Raw genomic sequence first — 26300 nt, forward strand, 5'->3', positions numbered from 1 at the left:
GCTTCGCGCGGTTCTTTACGGTCGAGTTCGTTTCGTAGTTCATACGAAACATTACAAGTACGAAAACATTTTTTTCTCAAAAATGGACTGCGCAGTCGACGTGACCGGTTAAAAAATAGGTCGCGAAGTGCGTAGTTTATGGTCAGTAAAAAAATTAAAAAGTTAAAAACATTGCAGTCTCGATTTCGGGATTGCAATGTTGCATACAAATTCCATTATTTAAAGCGTTCCAAACTTTTTAAAACTTTAAATGGCCATATCAAATGAAGGCGTAGGTCCATTAAACAGCCAAACAGATGATCAGTACTTGTTATTATAATGTTGGTACCGCGACTATTTAGGTGTGTCAAATAAGTTGGCGTATTTAAAGCAGAAAAATACACTTCAATTTTTTTAATAAAAAAAGGCGGTAATGCAAATCTTTTCTATGGTTTTACTTATTTCTGTTTCTAATATTTATATTAAATATATTTATATTTCTTGCACCATTTTTGAGAAAAGCACTATATATGATACGGCTGGAAGGCTACTTGCTGGCTTCGGATTCAATTAAACGGACACCCAAGGTCGTCCGTTTAAAACGAATCCTCAGGCAGCAAGTAGCTACTTCCGATCCTCGACAATAATAGACTATTTTGTGTAGGTACTTAACGTGGTAACTACCTACAATATTTCTTATTATTCCAGGTCCATGAACGACTTAGGCTTAGACAACAAAGTGCCGAAATCGCCGAGCGACCGATCCAAGTTCCACTTCAAGTTCCCGCTCGTATCGCGACACCACGCGAGCCCGCACGAACCTGAAAAGGATGTTAATGGTAGGAAAATGGTTTTTATTTTTTTTATTTAACATTTTAAATCAGACAACAAGGCCCATATTACAAATACCTTACAGACTAACATATATATGCATTTTATATAAACTTAAAAAACTAAACACTATTTAGGCGACAAAACGGCGTGGCTCCGTTGAATCGGTTTTGAAGGGGCCCACTGATTACCAGTTCGCCGGACTATATCGGCATCTCAGTTGTTCGGAGCTGTCATCTGTAACTGACGGGCTGATATCGTTCGGCGAACTGTTAATCAGGGCCCACAGACAAGACATCCTCTAGACTGAGCATAGTAACGCTACCCCCTCTGCCACTTATACGGTAGTTTTACTCCATCTTCGAGTCAATCCCGTGCCGTGATTGGTCCGTGTCTTTGAACCAATCACGCCACGGGATTCGCTCACCTCGTCCCCCCGCACCCCTGTATTTTTGGCAGCTTCGGTTTCATGAAATAATCGCTCTCAACTCCGTCTAGAGGATTCCTAGTCTATGTCAGGGCCCCTTGAGTCGATGGAATGATAACTCATCATATAATTCTGAATTCAAAGGTTAAAATTAAGTTTTGACAATTCCGGAGGTTTTTCCTAGGAGAAAAGGGGCACGACATACTGCGACGTGCGAATCGGTCGGCCATGCCCCTTAAAATATAAGTACATCTTTTACCGGAAAAGTATTGTCTAACTTGTATCGATAATGCGTTAATGATTGTGTAAACACATGTAGATTCTAGGTATATGTGTGATGTATCACAATATTTTCTGTTGTTTCAGGCAAGCATGAACGGCGCAATTTCAGCGAAGAAGCACATAGTGTCCCTGACATTCAGGTATTGTTTTGTACCTACTATATGTTAATTATGTCTGAGGCTATATCAACTATTTTTTGTTGTTATTCTGTCTCGTCAAGTTGTCAGCCATGGGACAATAGTAGACAAAATGATTATTGTGAAAAGGAAAGGCCTTATAGTACTAGTATAGTATAGTAGTAGTAAGTACCACTTTCATGCAAGGTTGGCTTTTAAATGCTTTAAATTAAAGTCGTGGTGTTAAGAGTGACCCAGGAAAATGTAACCATGGCAACGCCTGACCAGAAAAAAATTCACATTGATTCACCCCTGTATGTTCGACAGTCTACAATATCTGAGGAGAGCAAGCTGGCGTACACGAGCCTGATCGAGCAGCCTACGCCGTCGTCGCTGCTGCCGCACCTGGCGGCCGAGGCGCCGCGCCGCCCCGCCACCATCCCCAAGCCGGCGCCGCGCGCGCCCGACCGAGACTTCCACTCCTTGCAGAAGCCGATACCTTACCAGAACAAGTATGTCCCAACACTTTATACGTACACGAGCCTGATCGAGCAGCCTACGCCGTCGTCTGCCGCGCCTGGCGGCCGAGGCGCCGCGCCGCCCCGCCACCATCCCCAAGCCGGCGCCCCGCGCGCCCGACCGAGACTTCCACTCCTTGCAGAAGCCGATACCTTACCAGAACAAGTATGTCCCAACACTTTATAGGCACTCTTGGAGGATACAACTAAACGGAGTAGCCATTAACAGGCTTTCCCCTCTGTCGAAAATAGGCGGCCAACGGTCATACACAATGTATGGACTGACGTTTATCTGACATGGCTATTTTTACGTTACGCATACATTTGACGTTCCCCTCCCCCGCAAAAATCGGCAGACTGTTTTGTACAGAAAATTACAGACATGGCGTCTCCGTTTGATTATATCCTCCAAGATAGGCACTGCGTTATAACCAGAGCTCGGCGGGGGTGAGCTATTTTCCTTATATTATGACGTAAGACTTGTCAAATTATAAGGTAAATAGCTCACCCCCGCCGAGCTCTGGTTATAACCTTAATTAATTAAACTGCCACCTGGAGCTGCAATCAGAATAAAGATGTTTACTCTACTTAAGAGCCAACAGCAGTGGTCATTTCTCCATACAAACGTACTCGACTGTTTCCTCCGTGGGTTTTGATGCTAGAGCAATGATTTTTTCAACACAGATTAATATTGTCAATATCTGTGTCGGACCGTTTTCCTTTTTTTTTCAAAAATGGCCAAAATGGCCTAATTGACTATGCCGCAATGAGAGTCGTGGTATTCAAAACTGATATCAATTAGCCAAAAAACGGTCCGACACAGATAATTTCATAATCATTTAGATTTCCAAATTTGGTTACGATTGGTTAAGTTTTAGAGGAGGAAACAGTCGAGTACAAAACCTCGATTTTTGAGATTTTTACGCAGGATTTTTCGCCTTGTCCTTATCGCACTAGTTTTAGGAGCCGCTTCCGTTAGCGAGACGGGTATATGTACCTAAAATATTTAAATCTCAGCTCCTGTTTCGTCTTAAAGTAAACTATTTCACACCGTGCACGAAATAAAGCGGCGCCATCTATTCGAGCGTATTTTTTTCTTAATTTTCCAAGGCACGTTAATTTTCTTAGACTTTACTTATCTTATACAGAGTTACATTATATCTTTGTCATAAAAAAAACAATAGTCCAGAACACCATTACCTTTTAACTTATTTAAGTGTTTCGTCTCATGTTTTTTTTTATTTACAGGCAACCAACAAATATTTTCGATGTCCCTGATACAAGCCTCGATGATGTAAGTACTATAACCACTGTATTAGTTATATATTTTACGTCACCCTAAGCCCGTAAGCTGCGCGAGGAGATAATCTCACTTCCTGGCCAAGGCAAGACGTAAAACTTTAGACAAACCACGGGCGGTAATTCGTAAAGCCCCAGATTCGGTTTGGACCACAAACACCTGCGATCTAGGTATGTAATGTACTATAACACCCATACTTATAAGCATGATTTCGTTTGAAACTAACCATCCTGCGTAAGGGTGTGCTATAACTGGTGTAATTTTTACAAGTAAGTTTTTTATTTTAGAATAATCAAAACGAACTGCCATTGCCGCCTAGAGCAACTAAGCCCAAGCTCATCGACAAGCCTCGTCACATCAGAAAATACCCGCTAAAACTGCCCACGAACTACGACACAACAGCAATCAACGACAAAGTCACTACAAGACCCGTGAACATATACCAAAACGCGGTTCCCAGTTCTATGATCAAAGAGTATATGAGTAAGAGATGTGATAATGAGATCCCGGTGGGGAATGGGAGGGACGTGTTCGACGGGTGTGAGCCGAACACGAACCCGTTCACGAGCGCCGGGCCGAGCTCGGCTAACCCCTTCAACTGCTACCTGACACCGGTGGCGGAACCCGCGCCGCACGTCGAGCCGCGCCAGGAACACTACTTCGAAGAGGGATCACTTGTCAAAGGTGAGATTTGGCGTAAAAATATTCCACGCTATAGGTAATCTTATACCCGCTAAAACTGCCCACGAACTACGACACAACAGCAATCAACGACAAAGTCACTACAAGACCCGTGAACATATACCAAAACGCGGTTCCCAGTTCTATGATCAAAGAGTATATGAGTAAGAGATGTGATAATGAGATCCCGGTGGGGAATGGGAGGGACGTGTTCGACGGGTGCGAGCCGAACACGAACCCGTTCACGAGCGCCGGGCCGAGCTCGGCTAACCCCTTCAACTGCTACCTGACGCCGGTGGCGGAACCCGCGCCGCACGTCGAGCCTCGCCAGGAACACTACTTCGAAGAGGGATCACTTGTCAAAGGTGAGATTTGGCGTAAGAATATTCCACATAGGTAATCTTATACCTTTAAACGAGCAATTGTTGTATAGCCTGACCAGTAATATATGATAATTGTCAAGAGGGCGCTGTTATTCTCATGTATAGGGTGACACTTCAGTGTAGTATGAAAAAATTAGTTCCAGTGAAATTCCGCAACATGGCGCACCCTCAATAGATCCTGGTTCACCTATATATTTATTTATTTATTTATATAATTCAGTGATATCGGGAACGGCTCTAACGATTTCGATGAAATTTGCTACATAAGGGTTTTTGGGGGCAAAAAATCGATCTAGCTAGGTCTTATCCCTGGGAGAACGCGCGTTTTTGAGTTTTTATATGTCGCCCAGGCCCAGATATTAGTACATTATGACAGAGGCCGGGACAAGGCAAGTCGTGGATGGGTTTCAAATTCAAGTCGGGCGACGGGAAGCGGAGTCCGATAAAGAAGACGAATCCTCGAATTGCTATTCCTGCCGAGGCATATACAAGTATATTGCTTTTCTCCAACATGCGAGGAAACAAGGTAATTAAATCATTATTTAAGCACCAAGCATGACTTAAATCAAACCTTCACATCAAAGACAAGTCTTTAGTAATTTTTTTATGTTAAAGGCACAACTTATTCTGCCATTTAGTACCATTCAATATTCGTTTATTCAATATATAATATACTGAAACACACCCAACTTGTCAGTAGAAAAAGCCGCGAAATTCAAATTTTCTACTTCACTCACCATGTTAACTATCTATTTCGAATAGCCTAGCTAGGTTAGGGCGCCGAGATTACATTTTAAACTTGCAAGTGCGCCACGGACTGAAAAATATTGGGATCCCCTGTTACATTTATGTGACTGACATGTAAACAGTGTGCGTGAATGCAGGACATTGCAATAGTTTGCAGTTATTACATATTTTTGTTTAAATGAAATACACGTAATATTTTTACTTGCTTCACAAATATCTGTACATCTTATGAAATTACTTGGTTTTCGCAAAAAATTGTACGTTGTGGGAAATTACGCCATCTTTTGTACGCTTTCTTATGTCAGGCGTGTCTCACTCCGCGATTTCGTCGCTTTGCTACAGGTGTACCTGTTAGCTATAGCTAAAAGTACATCCGTTCGGCCCCAATCTTGGGGAAAGCCATAAGCCGCGCGTGGCGCTGTCGCCACCTAGCGGTCATATCTGTGCTGATCGTAACAGACGTGTTTTGTTAGAGAGCGAGCCTTCTGTACTTAGTACTATTATTTATTCTGTGCTTTTGTTTCAACCGGCATGCCCAACATTGACGCTTATTATAAATAGAGCGGTCAAATAGGCTACATTCCTACTAGTCAAATCAGCTTCTTTTTTAGAACTGTCAAAACGATTTGCTAATATGGAATTTATATGAAAACGAATGTAGTGACGTCACGGTAAACTCACCTACTTTTTATATTTCAATCCGATTTATTAAATACAAATGGTGTTTAAAAATAGCTGCTGTCTATGTTGTTCTAATAATAATTATCTGGTGCTTTATTTCATGCACGGTTTGAAATACATAATTTATTTTAAGTACAGGAAACATCCCTATTGTACCTATAACTGTGATTATTCATAGACGCCACATTGTTACTCACCTGTAACATTACAACATCTATCATTCATCGTCTGCTCTACAGTCGCCATCAAAAATATCTGTAGAATAAAGATTGTTCAGGCGACGGTATGCGTAGGTAAGGTAGGATACCTCTATACACTTAATTCTATTATATAGTTCAATAAAATTTAAACGCGTATGTGCATGTTTACGATCATAATCCATACATAGGTGTAGGTACCAATAGAGTATACCTTTCATTTTGCCTTTATAAGTATAGTGCGCACCTAGCCTTAATAATAATGCGCGGTTGTCTTCCCTAATTTGACACGGCCGCAGCTGCGTCATCTACGACGTTCACATTTTAAAATATGACGGTGTTTCACTTTCACTTGCGCTCAACTTTCTAATCAGCGTTCTATACAGTTATTGTGTTTTGAACGCATTAATAACTATGCGAATCAATCTTAAAAGTAATTATAGGGAATTAAAATTATCTAAAAATAATTGTCCCTGTGTTGGCGTTTTAACATTATCTATTGGGACACATGAACAGTGAAAGTTTTAATTGAAATTACAAACCAACCAGTGCCTACCTATGGAAAAATAATCCAAGTTTATGAATTTACATATAATATTAAAAAGCTACAGCGTTCTTGACAAAATTCCTCCCTCCTCTCCTCTCTGATTGTATTAGTTACTATAAAATATAGACACAAGAATGAAGAAAATGTGGACGCCTGAACAATAAGTGTTTTTGTCTTCTGTTACAAATTATTACTTGAAATTGTATATTAAAATTCCAAGGTGGTAAACGTTAGTTGTTTGCTCGTGCTTTAAATTACTTATACATGCGTGCATTAGGCTGGAAGGCTCACCCCCACGAGTAACGTCTTCGTCTATTTTACATATCTTTGCATGGGAACCTGTCACATATATAAGCGGCTTTGTATCGATTGAATATTGTTCGTTTCAGATCACGTGTCTGTGGAGGATTTGTTGGAATTTGCCGATCAAAAACCGTGCGGCCGACAGCGCGGGGTGGAGTCGGATGAGGTCCGAATTATGAATAAAGTTCTCAAGCAACAGGTGCGTATACTTTCTTAAAATACTTCCAGCATGTATAACAACAGAATCTAAATTAATTATATTAAAGAATCTATATAAAATCAGTTTTAGCAGATAAATGTTTGGCAAAAATTTAATTTTTGGTACAAGCTTTTATCGCTGACTGTACTTTTCTTACGACAGACAACTAATACTCATCAGAGACAATTCTAAAAACCTCTAACAAAATTAGGTTGCGTTGTTTCATCACAGAGTTCCTATGGCCACCTTCCAGCTCCATCATCAGATCAGCTCTATGTCATAATAATATTGCATTGTCATCCGATTTATACATGCATGCAAAATTTCAGCTCAATCGGAAACCGGGAAGTGGATCATATTTAACTTGCAAGATTTGATTACGGACCGACAGACAACGGGACAGGTGAAACTAAATAAAAGCTTGTAATAATGATGTCGATTTTCATTTTTATAATTAAAACATTCAGATGTATGCTGACCGGTAGCGGTACATACAACCCATCTGGTGTTGCGGGTGTCTATAGGCGACAGTAATCACTTACCATCCACCACCAGGCGATTCGTCTGTTCGTTTACAGCATTGTTAAAAATAATTTTTAAGAAAAAAAAACCGACTTCTATGCGGCCCGGTGAAAGATTATTGTAGATGGTGCGCTATGTAGAAAAGGAGGTAAAACCACCCACTTTTCTAGTAGCATTTCGTTTCTGTAAGGCTCGCAGTTCTAACCTAACCTAACCCACTTTTGTTCGGTTCTGTGAGGATAGCAGTTCTAACCTAACCTAACCCACTTAACAGCGCATATGCGGTGCGGTGTACGGGGGTTTGAGCGGGAGGGGTTTGGCCTCATACTTTATACCTACATTTTATGGTAGGTAATCATAGTGGTTTATTTAGTTTAGGTATCATAGTGGTTTTCCCGGTCAAGGTCCGGGTCTAGTCCAGGTCCGAGTCCGAGTCCAGGTCCGGGTCCAGGTCCGAACCGGATCCGGATACGAGTCCGGATCTGGATCCGAGTCCGAGTCCCAGTCCAAGTCAAAGTCGAAATTCGAAATCACCAAACGTGTACTATGCATCGTTGAAGAGTTCTGTTCTGATCATCATCAGCAGTTCCAGTTCATCAAATGTGACAGTTTTTAATGTTAATGCTTTATTTTATGATGAAAATACAGAAAATTCTATACGTGTGCCTTTAAGATTTGAGGAGTTCCCTCGATTCCTCATGGATCCCATGTTCAGAACTTGAGCTTGACATAAATATGGCTTAAAAACCTAACTTGCTTAACAAACATAACGAAGAGGAAAAATCGCCAAACGCGAGCTATGCGTCGTTAAAGAGTTTCGTTCTGTTCATCATCAGCAGTTACACTTCCTCAAATGTTACTTTTTTGAATGTATATGCTTGATTTGTTGATAAAAACACAACAATCACTATATGTATGCCTTTAAAATTTGAGGAGTTCCCTGGATTCCTTATGGATCCCATCATCAGAACTCGAGCTTGACAGAAATGTGGCTTAAAAACTAAGCTTGCTTAACCAACATAACGAAGAGGACAAATCGCCAAACGTTAACTATGGGTCGTTGAAGAGTTCTGTTCTGATCATCATCAGCAGTTCCACTTCATCAAATGCGACAGTTTTTAATAAAAATGCTTGATTTTCTGATGAAAATACAAAAATCTCTATATGCATGCCTTTAAGATTTGAGGAGTTCCCTCGATTCCTCATGGATTCCATCATCAGAACTCGAACTTGACAAAAATGTGGCTTAAAAACTTAACTTGCTTAACAAACATAACGAAGAGGACAAATCGTCAAACGTGTACTATGCGTCGTTGAAGAGTTCCGTTCTGATCATCATCAGCAGTTCCACTTCATCAAATGCCACGTTTTTGAATGTATATGCTTGATTTGTTGATAAAAACACAAAAATCACTATATGTATGCCTTTAAGATTTGAGGAGTTCCCTCGATTCCTCATGGATCCCATCATCAGAACTGGGTTTTGACAAAAACGGGACCAATCTGTATGCATATACATACAATCAAAAAAAGAATTTTCAAAATCGGTCCAGTAATGACGGAGATATGGAGTAACAAACATAAAAAAAAAAAAAACACGACCGAATTGATAACCTCCTTCTTTGAGATTTGGAAGTCGGTTAAAAATAGCTAATGTATTTCGCTCGGTATGTGTAATATTGATAGATTTTGTATATTTAAGTACCTGGGCGTTTTTTTTTTGTTGTCCCCTACACTTTTTTTTTTCAAATTTGGGTTTTTTTAATGTTGTTTCTACTCAGAATCACGAGCTCTTTCTATCCTAATAGGAGAAAAAAAGTGTCCTAAAGTTTTTATTTCGTCACCATTTTTCATAGACTTTGTATGGCGGTCGCGGAATGGAAAGATCGAAAAATGTATGGAAATTTTGGGACACTTTTTTTCTCCTATTAGGATAGAAAGAGCTCGTGATTCTGAGTAAAAATAACCAGGAAATAACATAATAAATCCCAAATATGAAAAAAAAGTGTAGGGGACAACAAAAAAAAACGCCCACCTACATGTTATGTTCGTATTATGGTGGATCAGGTTTCACCGGAGGAGTGCTTGGAAGCCTTGGAGCTGAGCGAGTGGAACGTTCACGGAGCCATCAAACTCGTTCGAGTCAAAATCGCCGTCGACGGAGCGGCTTCCTTACAGGATTGTTGCGAAGAACTGGCAAAAGCTAACGGAGATATTGTGAGAGCATCTGCAGTACTTGTCTTAGGTAAAAAACAATAAAAATTAAATCAAAAACTCTGTTTTATTTATTCCACTGAATACATTCAATAAACTGTAACCAATCACTGTGGCGAACCCATTTTAATGCATAAGGTGACGCAGGTACTACGTATTAGCTATAGCTATTTTATTTTAGAACCGCAGGCTTACCATAATGCACACTTAACGGACAGCTGGTACTTAAACCTTAAAAATGCAAATGCTCTGCTTTAGATCAATACGCTATGTGCAAGAGTGTAGCACTTAACTAAACTAATTAGCTATGCACCGCATTAATAATTGAACTGTTGTTACGTATCATATCATACAGTATGAGCACAAGGAATACCCACGTTGCATATACCTGCTTACCACGAGTTTGACACTGGCATATTTGCTAGCGACTGCGTTTAACTCTCAATACATCGCCATCGTACTGACTTTGGTGCAAGAGAGATGCACTGCGTGAGTTTAAGGGCGGGTAAAACATATCTCATAAATCAAATGAAGTATATTAAACACAACCGGCAGAATTAGTTGACCTAAAACGAGTTTCAAAGATAACTTAACCTTTTGGACGCCAATGACCGATATATACGCACCGCAGGTCCAACGCCAAAGACGTATTAATCGGTCTTAGACCACAGAGCAACATAAACCTAGGTGCATATGCATAAAGTTCAATTTCAGTTTTGACACTTCGGTGACGTGGCGTCTGAGAGACAGCTTTTGTGTTTGACACGGCGTCGAAAAGGTTAATAGGTCCCTAGAGTCAGACCCATGGTATAATAATATACTCCGCCTGGTACTCTCTTCCGAGATTCGCGAATGACCTAACTGTCACTTGCCTACGTCATCATGCTGTTTACAGGTTCTCAAACTTTAAAATTTGGGAGAATTTTAACCAACGGTGGAAATTATTTTAACGGCATAAATTTTAAGTTATTCATGTAGAAACATAGTAAAATAAAACAAATCTATAGTGCACTTTTCACTCCTACTCTTACAGTTCCGAATAGAGCAGCCAACCATTTTCGTAACAAAACATTAATTACCAAGCTTACGACGTGAAAAGTTTGGAAAACACTGCGCTGCTGACACTGAGCGAGAAGGAAATAACAATTAACACGCGTTCGACAAGGACGGTCGGTCAGGGACAAAATGGCGGATTGTCAAATGTGACAGCGCTATCCTGTGTTGCCAGTAGTGTAAACAGAATTACCCGAACGTCTGAAATTTCTTTCGTGAATCGGAAGATATTGCTAACGAATAATTAAAAATGACGTGTTATTGTAAAATTTAAGATAAAATACATATAAATGAAAATTATTAAATTATAAAGAAATAAATTAACTTATTAACCATAGATATAATGTACCCATGTAACATGTTATGTTGAAATAAAGTGGCAATGTTATTGTGACGTAGGCAAGTGACACTCTGGGAAGAGAAGACCATGTTTTATTAGACCATGGTCAGACCACACAAACTTTTCATGCCATGTACTACGTCAAGTATGGAGCTTATAGGAATATGTAGGTATGATTTCTTACTGCCCAGTTTGTGCAAAGTTGTCATGGTCAGAGTTTAGGTAAATATACTTCGCGCAGAAGAGTTATAGCGCAACCGCTGCTCGTTATAACAAGAATTGGGTCAATGAAAGTGGATCACGCCCGCAGTCGGGCTCTTGTAGATAGCTGTCCTGCAGAAACCCGGGTGAAGCGACAAACGAGGTACCTTTTAATTTAATTTTTAATTGTCATACAGCCGTTACGTGGTTTCGCTTTTCAAGATATGCAATATTATCATTTGATGCCTTCAGTTACAAATTACGCCCGGCCAGACAAGTGGATATTTAATAGGTCTTTTCACATCACCCACATCACCTATTCGGAAAAGGGCTTTATCACCACACCAGCTGGTAAAGGTTCACTTGATTGTTCAAAAACTGATAAGAAAGTTGCATTTTATCACTATTTTACTTATTTGGATACTACTTTTTTGATATATATATTACTAGCGACCCGCCCCGGCTTCGCACGGGTTAACAAATTATACATATACCTTCCTCTTGAATCACTATTTATTTAAAAAAACCGCATCAAAATCAGTTGCGTAGTTTTAAAGATCTAAGCATACAGACAGACAGCGGGAAGCGACTTTGTTTTATACTAGGTACTGATTTTGAAACAATAAGTTAACACTTGAATCTCTCACTACGCTCAGGATTATATTTTAGAATCCCTCGCTTCAATTATACAATCCTTCGCTCGGTTCAGGATTCAATGTACGCCCAGGCCGTAAACGTGTAATTTTGCTCCCTTGTGACACAATCTACTATTTTCATTGTTGAAGCAATGCGGAAAGAAAATGCGGGCGTATTTTTACTCGCCTTGCCGATGGAAATGAGATTAATAGGTACATTTATTTTCTTTATATAATTTTTCTACTCCAGCACTTAAATGTGTCAATTAAATGACTGACAGTGATATCTAAAGCAATGTCATTTGAATGATTTGTCTATAGGCTCATAAAATGACTGCTAGCAGTCATCTTATGAGTATAATACAACTGCTTTATTTTTTTTAAAGATACAAGTTCCGATCATCTTGATTGAAAGAGGTATGTTTTCATTTACAATAATAACTCTTTTTTTTTTAAATAATAACTCTTTTTTTTTTAAATAATAACTCTTTTTTTTTTTTTAAATAATAACTCAATTTTTTTTAAATAATAACTCTTGTTTTTTAATAATAACTCTTTTTTTTAATAATAACTCTTTTTTTTTTTTTTTTTTTTTTTTTTTTTTTTTTTTTTTTTTTTTGCTGCAGCTGTCATAGAAAAAGTAATGTATGCAACAGCTCATAATTGGTTCTTAAAATTCTCGGGTCTTTTTTTACAAAACTCGACTACGTCTCGTTTTGTAACTTCGACCCTTGAATTTTAAGAACCCTTATTATATCACTGTTGCATAAACTACTATTACAGGTTTATTAAATTATTTCTATGAGTTAATTTCTTATTATAAGTGGACTCTAATAGGTAGGTATTCAACCCAACCGAAATATATTATTATAAAATCTTCTTGATTCCTGAATCCTTCTAGCGTCAAAATAAGTACTTAGGTCCAAACTAGCTTTGATGTCATTTTTCTTACTCAACAATTATATTTATAAATCACGGAGTCCCATTATTTCATATCTTAATGGAAAGTATGATTGAAACATGCACTTTTTACTTCCAATTGTTATGCTAAATATTATATCATCTTTTAGCATAATATAAAGTGTAAATAATATATGTTAATAGGTTGTTTTATGATAATGAACACATACACGAAAGTATCTTTAATTGGTAGTGACGCCTGGTAACATAGGTAGGCAATGAGCTAATAAGATTGCAGAACCTGCTATAGATCCTACCTATAGTTAAATAACGTCTCAATAGAATATGCCTACCTATAGGTTAACTTTCCATCGCCATATCTCGTTTTGCCAGACACCCAAAACGAGCCCCGCGGTCACCACTACAGAAGCATTCCAATTAGGTCGTCATCACGGCACACACGCATAGGTGCTTTTGACAATGTTGCTTAAGCGTACCAACGCTGAACCACAATACTACGACCCGCCGAACATTGCAGAGTTCTCCTTGTAGCCTTGCAGCCTCTGCGAACCGGGGACCCGCGTAGATCGCCGCTATTGGTAGCACGCAAACCAGAAGGAACGCACACGTACACACATTTTTATGCAACGGTGTGTTCGTTGTGTGAGTTCCTTTGTTAATTTCTAGATCAGGGCCCTACAATTTGGAAGCTGGTCCTTTCAATATTATTATGATAAAATAGCCACACGTGTTTTCTTTGGCACGACTAGTGTGGTATACTGAAGTAGTTATCCATATGAACACTTACTTTTGTACATTAAACTTAAGCCAGGTTATAGGGAATCTCTACAGAAATATTCAATGATGATCTTCCTGAAACATTTTTTTTTTAATTCAATTAGAATTATTAGACATTTCACGACTAATGCTTAAAAAATACGAAGACGAAAGATTAGGAAATTGCAAATGAAAATAATAGCATTTGTTGATTGCAATCAATTACATCTTTATAGTAAATAGGTAGGTACTTACACCTAAGCTAGATTTGCTTCACTTTAACTATAATGATGATGCGCCGTCCGCTCAGTGCTCAGCGAGCTGCTTTCGGAGAACGACCGAACTCACTGCACCTTAATACCTATTTGAAGATGTTTTCACCACACCAGCCCGGAAAGGCTTACTTTGCACTTCAAAAACGGATAGCAAAGTTGCACTTTGCTATCAGTAATTCACAAGTAATCAAATGCATATTTTGAGTTGTTTTCGTATGTTTGCTGGTAGAATTGACTTTTAAATGATGATTTTGGATGATAAATATTTAATAACATTCATTTGAATTTGATTTGGTTTGATTTTGTTTGATATTATACATTTAATATTTGCTTCGGGTTGGTGTGGTGAAAATTTTTGTGTTTCACTCGGGGGCAAATTTTGTTTAACCCTCGTGCTTTGAAACCCTCGCAACGCTCAAGATTCCATTTTTGATTCTTTCGCTTGCTCGGGTATTAATATTAGCACGAGCGGTTAAACAACAACTTTTCCCCCTTGTAAAACGAATAACTATTTATTAGAACAAATATCAGCTCCCAGTTTCCGACGGTTTAGGCCCATCGTTTTCCCCGACTGATTATACGAGTTACCTTTTGGTCTGGGCATCCGCAAAATTTCACGCGTGGCGCTACCTACCTGCTTTCTTGGTTTCGGCGCACGGTGAACACAACCTTACAGGTATCAGAAAACTCTAGCTCCTTCCCTCGTGAGATTGCGCACTGTACCAAGGCTAGAAACGTGTGGTCTAACATGCCATAACCTAAAGGCAGTGGGACGATCCTCTGTGTCTTCTACCAAGAAATCCAAAGTCAAGTAACACTAACAAATGATCTGAAGCACCCTTATCAGTGACAAGGTTGCCAGGGCCGATGGCAAAACGACCTGACGGAATGACGCTGAATATCTTGGAGTATGGGTCGGCCGCTTGTCTGGGAACGGGACGCTACTTGTGTAGATACCCTGGCGCCGTCCTATATTCCAAGCACCAAAGTTGGCGCAGGTGCGGCCACCTCGGCCGAAAGCTTCAAGCGTCGCAAGTACCTACCTATGTTACCCTCGGTTCGGTAGTATAGTAGTAGCTACATATTTGGAGCGTTTATGAGGGCGCATCGCCTCTATAAGGAGCTCTCAAAGGATCTTCTGGTGACCAGACGGCTGGCCAATATTTCGCTTAGCGCCAGCGGATAGGCATTGTTATCCAGCGGGGCAATGCGATCTGCCTTAGAGAAGCAAGAACGTCTTAAAGGTGACAGTCCATTTCCAACCGCAGCTGCACTACTGTTCATTTTACTATGGAAATTGACAGTAACAGCGACGCGTTCAGTACCTAGTGCAGCTGCGGTCAGAAATGGCATGTTTATACCTTAAGGCAACTTTTTTATTTACTTATAAATTTTAATGTAAGTGTTTTTATTATGTTTTACCTAGGTACTTGTATTTCGTTTTAGAGAATCATTAAATTAATATGTTACCCTTATTATCGTATGTAAGAATTTAAATACCTACTTGTTCAGATAACCTAAAACAATCTTAGGAATTCATGTACTTTTTAGGAAGTGTACGAGTAGGTTTATCAAGTATATTTTTATAAAATAGAATCCCTATCTATATAAAATAACCGATAATGTTAATTAACTCAATGGGATGGCGTAATCATTCACAATTAGCCTCCGCCGCATACTTATGTTGATATTGGAATGTATTATTATCATAAAAAAGTTAAATAGCTATGTAGTGTATTTTTTCTATTTATTGGAAATTGAATGTCATAATGTTCTTGAATAGGTAGTCATAACCTAAATACATTAAGTATTTTATGTCGTTAAATTAGTTCCTATTTTATTTATTTATAATTTATGTTTCTAAGATTGTAGTATTTGTAATTCAAACACAGTTACACTAGGGCAAAGAGACCATTCTATGACTGTATCACAAAAACATGCAAATCACGCGGATTCATCCACGCATGCGCGAGTTTCGACCTAGTTTTCGGACGTGTTTACAGATGTGTGCGTTGAATGTAAGACGTGCTACAGTCTGTGTTTGGCACGTAGGAGGCGGCTCTCGACCTAGATAGGCATTAGTTAGTATAGTTACCATTGAGGGACATTGATACGAACAATGATAATCATAAATTCACATAAATTAAGGTAGTCGTTTTGTTATTAAAGGTTTTAGTCGGTGACACTAACAGATATGAGAAGAGTCGAAATGATTTTATTGCAAAAATGGAAGTCATGCCATATTTAAGAAAACAAATGTGCTAATATACTGAAGGTATTTCTTTAATATGAAAAAACAAAGTGAATAAGAAAGTTTGGACACTTATTTACTGATTCTAAAAAAAATTGTAACGCGATGCAACTATAAGGAGTTTGAGGAAGAGATTATAAAAGAAAGTATGTCCAGTCTGGGGGCAGCGTTGTGAAGAATGTCCGGGCCAAAAACATTTTAAAAAGTTTGCAAGAAGTGTGGAATAGTCAGAGAATTGCAAGTAGACTCGAATGACACTGAGGCGTACCCTCTGTCCCTGGCAACGTCATGTCATAAGATTGTAACAGATGGCGTTAGAAAGCGTTCTACATCGCGCTTACGGAGTTTCGCATGTCAGTTCCTGTAAATACAAAACTTGTAGATAACTCTCAGGACCTCGGAGTTCGGTCCTGAGAGAGTAGGCTCGGAGTAGGACATTCACCTGGCGGTCTAGCATGAGTTGCATTCTCGCGCGCGACTCTATACATCTGGCGCGACTTCAAGTATGGACTCGCGCGCGAGAACTCAAGTTGTGCTAGACCGCCTGGAGAGAGTAGGCTCTATAGGTCCTCTCTACATTTCACAACACAATGAGGAAATTAGATCATGCAGATGAATCGCTTTTGTTCCATAATGGTGAGAAGAAAACAGAAAATATACTGCACCTACTTTAGACATGGGAGCTGCATTTTGTAAGTTGGGAGCAGAATATTATAAAAAATAAACGGTCAAACGGACTTTTTGGCTTTGACTCCACCTCTGAAATCAATCTCGGGCTGAAGTCGAGTAGAGTCAAACCAAGATAACTCTACAGCGTCATAATATCATATAGAAGTATGACCGATGACGTTTAAAATAACACTTGCACGTCTGTGCTAAGTATATAAATCGTCTTGGTCTTACTCGTACTCTTACAACATTCTGTCCCACCTGCAATTCGGGCAGCTCACCACATCTTTTATCCCTTTCCCATTTTATCGTCTCTTTTCTTTCTTTTATTTGGACTGGGATATCAGAATTTATTTTCGGCTTTAGGTACCTATATGTCTTTTCGAGCAGGGAACTCCAGAACGTTTTCTTCTAAAAAATAAGTTCTGAGAGTGAGAGTGACAATACAAGTCCTTCTTAAGGGAAAACTATAATATTTCAGTGTTCCCCATTATTACTCGTATATTTAATAAGCATGCATTTTATGCGAAGCGAGCGTAAAAATGGCGTTAAGTACCTAATTAAAGGATGGAATATTCAAAATCGGATAAATGTCTCTATTTTTCCCCATTATGAGCGATGAATTTGTTTGAAATTTTCAGCTGTTAGGTATTCCAATAATTATTGGCACCATTGCATTGTCCCCTGGCAGACACGGTTAATTAATATTCGCTTTGCCGCCGGTATCCCTTTGACTGAAAATGTAGTAAGCTGCTTTGATTCCGGTATTACTGGTTTACTCAGACATACATAAAAGATAGATTCATTTAGGAATGTCTCCGACTGAATAACCCATGCATTGATATTAAAATAATTCATAAAAATTGAATAGACACACTGGTATTCTTTGAATGTCTTTTCTTTATTCAGTAAAGTGCTGGTGGCTTTACCGCATTATGTACAGTCGTGTATAATATACCGACCGCGTAGATTGTACTACTAAATAACGAAATCCAATATTGCATGAGGGGACATGGATTGAATAGAGCGCGAAGCTTATACTTCCTGAATGCCCATTTGAAGCGCAGTGAATTTTGTAGCAGACGCTCAGAGAATCTGAAAATAATTTTCCTTCCTCATATTAGAGCATGTAAAGAAAATATATACACGTACGTGCACAGGTACACACTAAACTCAATTGCTTTAAGTACTAGCTGGCTACATAAATACGTAAATTTTAATTGAACAGCAAATCAGCTGGCTCATAAACTGGTAGGTATTCGTTTGATAAAGTTGGTACTGCAGCAGTAGCCTATTTGCACGGTAACACGACCCAGTTCTCAGGGCGGGTGGGTTCGTCGAATAATTCATTTACAGCTGTAGGTATGGCTTCGATGAAAAAGCAGTGTGCAGCGGTACGAGGGTCCGTGGTTCCGTGCACATGTAGGGCACCTAGTTTCCGAGCGGGCCTCCTCGGCGCCTCATCCTCTCTGGCGCCCGTGCCCCCGCGACCTATTTAATTCCTGCTTTACGTAAGCTGGCCTCACCGTCGTGTGGCCTGTGCCCCTGGCCTGAGTTCCCGAAGGACGTTCGTACAGTATCTTTGTTCGTTAGATTTATAGAAGGGTTAGATGGTGGAGTTGTATTAATGCAGTCTAAAATTGCTTGGTAAAAGTATTCGTTCGTCTACCTACTAATTAATTGTGACTACGAGGGTAAAACCGAAACAAACGGTAATAATTAAGACATAGGTGGTTTTAAATTGACAAGTCGGTAGGGGTGACTGCTACAGTAGAATACACCTAGTAATTGGCCACTCCTTACAAATCAGAAAGAAGCAAGCCAATTGAAACCTTATTATTCAGAGTGGCCAATTACTGTATACTGGCCAATAACTATTAGGGTGACCCTAATTAATGAAAATGGAACTCGCCTGAGAAAATGTAGGTTGTCGAGGAATATAAATAGTCAACCTTCTAGAGATAGAGTTGAGCTGTCTAGGCCTGTAACAAAACGGAAACGCCTGAAGATTCCGTTGTTATACAGGGTGTCCCAAGAAGTAGTGATATACTGAAGCTGGGAGGTAGAGGACCTAGAGGGCTATCTGAATCACCCCCATGTATGTTCCGCGATTTTTCGTATTTTCGGAGTTATGATTTTTTTTAATTTTTCACCTATCGCCGAGTACGATGAGATTTTTATTTATGGTGACGTGAATTATTGCGGTAGATGCTTGATTTTTTTTGTGTGCTAAGCTGATAGATAGGCCAATTCAGTATGGTAACATTTACTATCGTTAGATCTCTGAATGGAATTAAAAAAAAATTGATGCCAAGAAAGATAAAATTACCCAGTATGTTCACAACTTCAAGGGCGCTTAGAAAAATAAAACATACTATTCACACTCAAAGGAGACCCTTGACATATTCTGCTATGTGTTTTTTTGATAATAAATTTTATTCTTATTCTTATTACCTTGTATACTTATAATAGTTGTTTGTTTTACAAGGGGACAAAAGTTGTTGTTTAACCGCTCGTGCTAATATTGATAACCGAGCAAGCGAAAAATTCCAAATTTGAACCACGAGCGTAGCGAGGGGTTCGAAGAGTGGAATCTTGAGCGTTGCGAGGGTTTCAAGGCAATTTTTCACCACACCAACGCAAGGAAAATACTAACTGTTAAAAACCAAATCAAATCCAAATGAACATTATCAATATTTATCATTCATAACCGTCATTTGAAAGTCAATTTTACAAGCCAACATAAAGATACAACTCAAAATTTGCATCAAATAAAGAATTGAATTTAAATGATGATTTCGAATAATAAATATTTAATGATGCTCATTTGGATTAGATTTGGTTTGATATCTTACAGTTAATATTTTCTTCGCGTTGGTGTGGTCAAAAATTATGTGTTTCACTCGGGGGCGAACATCATAATCACAACCTGTTTTGAGGTGAATTTCTGTCTCGCTTTAACATTTTTATAATTTCTATGGCTGTTTATCGACTTGATAATCTCTATATAGGTACTAAATGGGACAAAACATGGCAAGGAAGGCATTAATAACTAATAAAGACAGACAAAATGAAACACTGTGTGTGATACTGTGAGAAGATAGTGGATCGGGGATTTCCCCTAGGGTTTTCCCCGGACATCTTTCGCTCATACCACTGCCATCTGCAAGATAATCGGGATAGAAACAGTCAACTGTAGCTTCGTTAGCAAAATCCGAGTCAGATTGATGGCGTGATAACGGCTACAATAGTCAAAGTTAAGTTGTAAAACCAAACCACCCATCTATACCTAGTCCTAAAGCTCCCAATTATGATCCAAATATAACACATATTTACGTTCAGGTACCTATCCACTATTAAAGTATTCGAATTTTGCAGTTCTAAAGCCAAATATTTACATAAATGGAAGAAGAATTTCAAGCAACGTTAAAAATAATAATGTTATCGATACTGAATTACTTATTCAACTTGTGGATCAAAGTTGTAACACTGGCCACCACCACAACCTATCTAAGTACAGGTGGTTTTATGGCATGCTAGTTGTGTCTGAACTACTGAAGATTGATTCACAAGAGCTGTAAGATTAAAGAATTTATTTAAACATGACTTTGATGAATGAATGACGAATTTGAATTTATGTATTTCTATTTAGAACCATACGAGCTCTGAATCCCAATGGGACAAAAATAGCTCTAAGTTATTTTCTCCTATGATCTTACCATATTCTATGTTAAAGCCTACCATAGTTAAATAAACTAAGTATATCGGTTTTGAAATTTCGGGACATTTTTCTCAATTTAATGGGCCATGAATTTCGCCGACCTAATTTCCTTATTTCATACTTATTTATATGATACCTATACCCATGAATTGTATACTATAATTATTATGGACTGCGTAGAATGACCTACAATCAAATCCTGATCAAATAAAAATAGTTTATTTAATTATGTATATAGTCTCCGAACTATTGGTGAGGGTGGGGAGGGGAGGGTCGATCCCACAGACTTGTCATTCTCGCGCTCGCGCTTGACAGACAGCTGAAGTGTGCGAAAGGGAAGCCATCACGTATATGAACATCGCATGAGTGCGAAAGAGTCAGACTACAAATGAGAAAACGTTACCATTTTTGAGTTTGACGACGGCCGCGGACGGCCAAGAGCGTATCACCGTAATTTTCAATTTGAAAAATATACACAAATTCGGAAGAAAACTATTTGACAAAGTAATACAATGAAGATAGTGTCTTGTAGTGTGCCGGATTTCAGGGTCACGGGGCCAAATAAACCTAGCAAATACTCATTTCAGAGGAATAATGATATTCTGAGCGAAATTTTCTTAACGATATTTCGTCAAATTAACAGCATAAAAAGTGTAAGAAGCCGGTTTATACAGTTGATTATAAGTTTTTCTTCCTTTGTGTGCTAATATTTTATCATATTACTCAATAATTTAAAATATTTTGTGTAAAAACATAAACTGTTACTTTACGCTAGGGCTTGACAAAATGTTCAGATGACAGTATCGATAACTTGTCGGTATATTAATAACTATGTAATCATTTCTTCACAAGACATAATTAAGATATTAACCTTTATAACCGACTTCAAATAATAACGATTGTTATACCCATTTTGAAGGTGCAGATGTTTAGCAGTAAATTTAAACTTCACTTTCCAACACAGTAAGAGTTAGACTAAGATAAGGCTGTAACGATTTTGATAGCACACGCAGTGCAGGTGTTAGTTTATACATCATAATGTCGTAGAATTTTAACGTTTAAAATAACACATTTGAAAAAGTAGTCGATAAAGCAATCAAACACCGACAGATTATTAATATGTTGTAACATGACATCACTATTTTTGATCTCACATAGACAATTTACGCACACACTTGCATTTCATTTTTGGTCGCACTTTTGAAGATTGACAGTTGTTCTTGTCTATTCTAATTCTATGGTCGATCCCTAGGGGACACTTGGTAAACTTTTAATCAAACCAAACGAGATAAATTTTTTTGCACTGGTAACACTCATTCATTCGTTCCTAACTTCACGTTCTGTCATGGCACTGTATCGGAAAAGTCAGTGGTTCAAAAATGGCGGACGGTGAAAGATTTTCTGCGTACTATATTCAATTTTCGGTAAGCTTTAACTGGATTTATTTTATAATATGAGATGGAAATGATGTTAGTGAGTGTGCTTATTTTATTTGTTGTTTATTGAAGTGATGATTAACTTGGATTACATTGATATACGTGAACACGTGCGAGTGCGTGCATGTGCGAGGCAACTAAAGTTCCTACTCCAAAACCGGGTACTGTAGTAGGAATTTTCTTTCCTTTTACATTACCGGCACGTGACCTAAGTTTTGTACCAGGAAATAAAAATTCCTTTTACAAAACGCAGTTCTGGAATAGGAATAACTTGTCCTTTCACATTACTAGTTATGTAACTTGGTTATGTACGGGGTACAAGGGAAAAATTTAGCTTGTTACAAGAAATTTTATGTTATTAACTTAGATTTTTGTTCTTTTTTTAACTTTTTTTTTGTTCAAAAATTTATTCCCTATTTTATGTTGTTTTATGGATAATACGATTACATTGTTTTTAGGGTTCCGTAGCCAAATGGCAAAAAACGGAACCCTTATAGATTCGTCATGTCTGTCTGTCTGTCCGTCTGTCTGTCCGTCTGTCTGTCCGTCTGTCTGTCCGTCCGTATGTCACAGCCACTTTTCTCCGAAACTATAAGAACTATACTGTTGAAACTTGGTAAGTAGATGTATTCTGTGAACCGCATTAAGATTTTCACACAAAAATAGAAAAAAAACAATTAATTTTTGGGGTTCCCCATACTTCGAACTGAAACTCAAAATTTTTTTTTTCATCAAACCCATACGTGTGGGGTATCTATGGATAGGTCTTCAAAAATGATATTGAGGTTCCTAATATCATTTTTTTCTAAACTGAATAGTTTGCGCGAGAGACACTTCCAAAGTGGTAAAATGTGTGTCCCCCCCCCCCCCCCCCCTAACTTCTAAAATAAGAGAATGATAAAACTAAAAAAAATATATGATGTACATTACCATGTAAACTTCCACCGAAAATTGGTTTGAACGAGATCTAGCAAGTAGTTTTTTTTTAATACGTCATAAATCGCCTAAATACGGAACCCTTCATGGGCGAGTCCGACTCGCACTTGGCCGCTTTTTTAAAAGTATAAGATTATGGATTAATATGTGTTTGATATCTTCATATATTAATTTTCTGTAGATAAAGTGAATAAATTAATGTAGATACTACCCTCGAAATATGACATTGCCGCTTAAAATCTTTTTACCAAGTGTCCCCAAATCTGGAAGACTTGATCCCTTCGGCTTAGACATCTGATTACCGGAAATACAACTTCAAAGCATGGAAGATGCAATATATATATGTTTGCTGTGTATTTTACAAATTATAGATGCATTGCTAATAGCGATCCGAGTTATATAATCAATGAGAATCTGGTATGAGGAGACATGGTAAAAATCTGTTTACCATGTGTCCCAAGAACCAGGGTCACTTGATCCCCCTAGGATCAAGGCTCCCGACCAGGGGTAAACAAGTCTCCCTTACATAGGGGACACATGGTAAAAGTCAACAGTATGGGTTTTCATTAAATAATGGTCTAATTTATTGCACAAATCTGTTCTAATTCAAACTATTAATGAAGAGATAAATTCTGAATCGTATGGTCTATAAAGTTTTTCAATACTACAAATAGTTAAGAAAATGTATGCTAAAAACAAAAGGGGTGATCAACCCTCCCCAGTTTCCCCTTTTTCATCCCTTTTTCTCCTTTTATAGGTATCTGTTTATAAAACTCGTACTTAGCACTTACTTAGAGGAAGATAGTTAAGGAATAAACATACACGCTGAACTATTATCGCGACAACTTTAGACGTCGGCACCCAAAATTCTTCACCATTAACATGGATAAGGTACCTACCGACTAGGCATTACCTACTTAAATACGAGTAAGCCTGTTGTAGTGCCGTGAAGTACTTGAGTAGTTAATACGCCTTGATTAATTTCGCCTGAAGGGTGTAAATCGGATTGTTACGTTCCAGTTGCGGTTAGGACGTTACAGCTGCGAGTGGTCCGTTGTGGACGACGGGGGGAGGGGGCCGATCTGTCGCGCATACGTAGAGAGCACAATGCGGCATCGTTCTGCGTCGACGTGGTACCGCGCGAGCGTACTGCGCACCTCAACCGTCATAAATATACAAAACATGGTGGCTGCCGCTGCCAGACCGCGATCGTCCGAGCCCGAGTCGTCCCGTTCCCAGGTGAGTCCCGCTACGCGCTGACATGCCTACTATAACATGCGATTTTCTCCCTCGCTTTGCTGGCGACATTTCCACCGCGCGGGTTATCGCGGCCTTATCAGCCGCTCTTGTAGCCTTCTACAGTAAACAACTTATGATAGGCACGCTTGGCATGTAATCGACTCTATTTCATGTATTTGACTCATTACCAATGAGAACGATTTTCAGTTTACATATAATACCTAAATGGTACCAACTTCAGTGCAAACCTATACAGGGTGCCCAGTAATTAATGGATAACCATCTAACCACCAACAGGGCACCTTAGGCTGGTCCAGAAAATGCACTTATAGGTCTAGTAAAAGTTTCGTGGTTTTCGAGATAATCGAACTTTTCTGTCTTTTTTAATAGACACTAGCACCATACTTCAAATTTAGAAAAGTGCGATTATCTCGAAAACCACGAAACTTTTACTAGACCTATAAGTGCATTTTCTGGACCAGCCTAAGGTGCCCTGTCGGTGGTTAGAAGATTATCCATTAATTACTGGACATCCTGTATAAAATACAACCTTATTGTAATCTTGAAATTGGCTTAGCATGTCGAAGAAATTCTTGAAAATTGGCAATTGCGGTGTTTATTTATTCAAACAATATCTGTAGGTAAACTTTAGATAGTAATGAAATGGTAATACTATATAAAATGTTGGTAACCACATAAACATTTTCATGGTGTGATTACGGGGACTTGTGAAGTAATGTGTAGTAGATACCTACTTAGTGATATAATTCTTTGAAGGGTTCCCAAAGAGTAAACAGAACCCTATTAGGTATTACTAAGCCTTCGCTGTCCGTCTTCCAGAAGTCTGATTTTCCTGACTTTCATGTCCCGCATCAGATAGAGATTAGAGATAGACAGTTGAAATTTTCACAGAGTGCGTGTTGTAATTTGTAATGAAACTAAATATCTATTTCCTAATACTATTATAGTATTATATGTATGTACAATACTTAGAGCTCAATCAAAAGTTAAAAGCGGGCGCTCTATACTAAGGAACAAGTTTGTTCAGCGTATACTCTATGTATGTATTACCTAAAGTATGATACTACAGTGAATATAGTGAATATTACGACGCGAACATATGAACTACATATTTGCCAAGTCTAACATATGGTAATAAGGTCGTCTAAACATATTTATTTAAATGTGTCGCTTTGATATCTTAAACCTTAAAGTACGAGTATCTACCTACTCAGTTTTATTAGATTTTTACACGTTGCATCGGTCAGATTCGGTGACATTCGGATGTCAACTATGACTGCATGACTGTTGCAACATTACTGCTGCAACGTTGCAGCCGCCTCCGCAGCAATTTCTTTGATAAAATGAGTGAGGGACAGAACGTTATAGTCGCGGCAGCAACGTCACTCATTACTTATATCAATGAAATTGACAGACGGCCACTGTAACGCTGCCGCTGTAAATGTCAATTTTCTTCATAAATACCTAGCTGCCATCCGAATGTTCGGTCAAGTCGTTAATAAATGCACGATTGACTCACGGTTGCCATTCCCGTGGTTTACTGAGTCACCTAAATCAAAGCAGATGTGATCTTATTCGGTCATACAGTAAATTGGTTCGCCTGTGGCGAAGCGTTCGGCGGGCAGTTGGAATAAGAGCCTCTTGCCCTGTCCCTGTATTATCATTGCGTACTACATGCATTCGAGCAGTCCATGGCAAGTGTTAAAACTATGTGCAAATGAAATACACATGAAAAAGTGTCCCTGTGCCGAGTGCCCCGTAAGCGACCGGATAAAGTTATGGCTCAGGTCAGTACCTATCTTACCTACTTCAAGATCCGTATCAGTTATCAATGATGGGGGACGCTCATCTTATATACCTACCTAAATACATTGGTTCAGCTGAACAGTCAACTCTCATGCCAGCCGTATAGGAATAAT

General features: G+C 38.7%; 1 protein-coding gene across 3 annotated transcripts in view; it reads left to right on the forward strand.

Annotated features, from left to right (window-relative positions):
• LOC134661161 (activated Cdc42 kinase-like) overlaps nt 1-9987 on the forward strand; it is a 32599-nt gene extending 22612 nt beyond the window's left edge. For all 3 annotated transcript variants that reach the window (XM_063517114.1, XM_063517116.1, XM_063517115.1), the window contains 7 exons: nt 688-818; nt 1604-1659; nt 1963-2147; nt 3402-3447; nt 3741-4137; nt 7079-7191; nt 9781-9987. In XM_063517114.1, the coding sequence (XP_063373184.1) occupies nt 688-818; nt 1604-1659; nt 1963-2147; nt 3402-3447; nt 3741-4137; nt 7079-7191; nt 9781-9972 (1120 nt within the window). In that variant the 3' untranslated portion in view covers nt 9973-9987. The remainder of the gene's footprint in view (nt 1-687; nt 819-1603; nt 1660-1962; nt 2148-3401; nt 3448-3740; nt 4138-7078; nt 7192-9780) is intronic.
• The last annotated feature ends 16313 nt before the right edge of the window (nt 9988-26300 follow it).

Source organism: Cydia amplana, chromosome Z, assembly GCF_948474715.1.
Source record: "Cydia amplana chromosome Z, ilCydAmpl1.1, whole genome shotgun sequence".
Classification (NCBI taxonomy): domain Eukaryota; kingdom Metazoa; phylum Arthropoda; class Insecta; order Lepidoptera; family Tortricidae; genus Cydia; species Cydia amplana.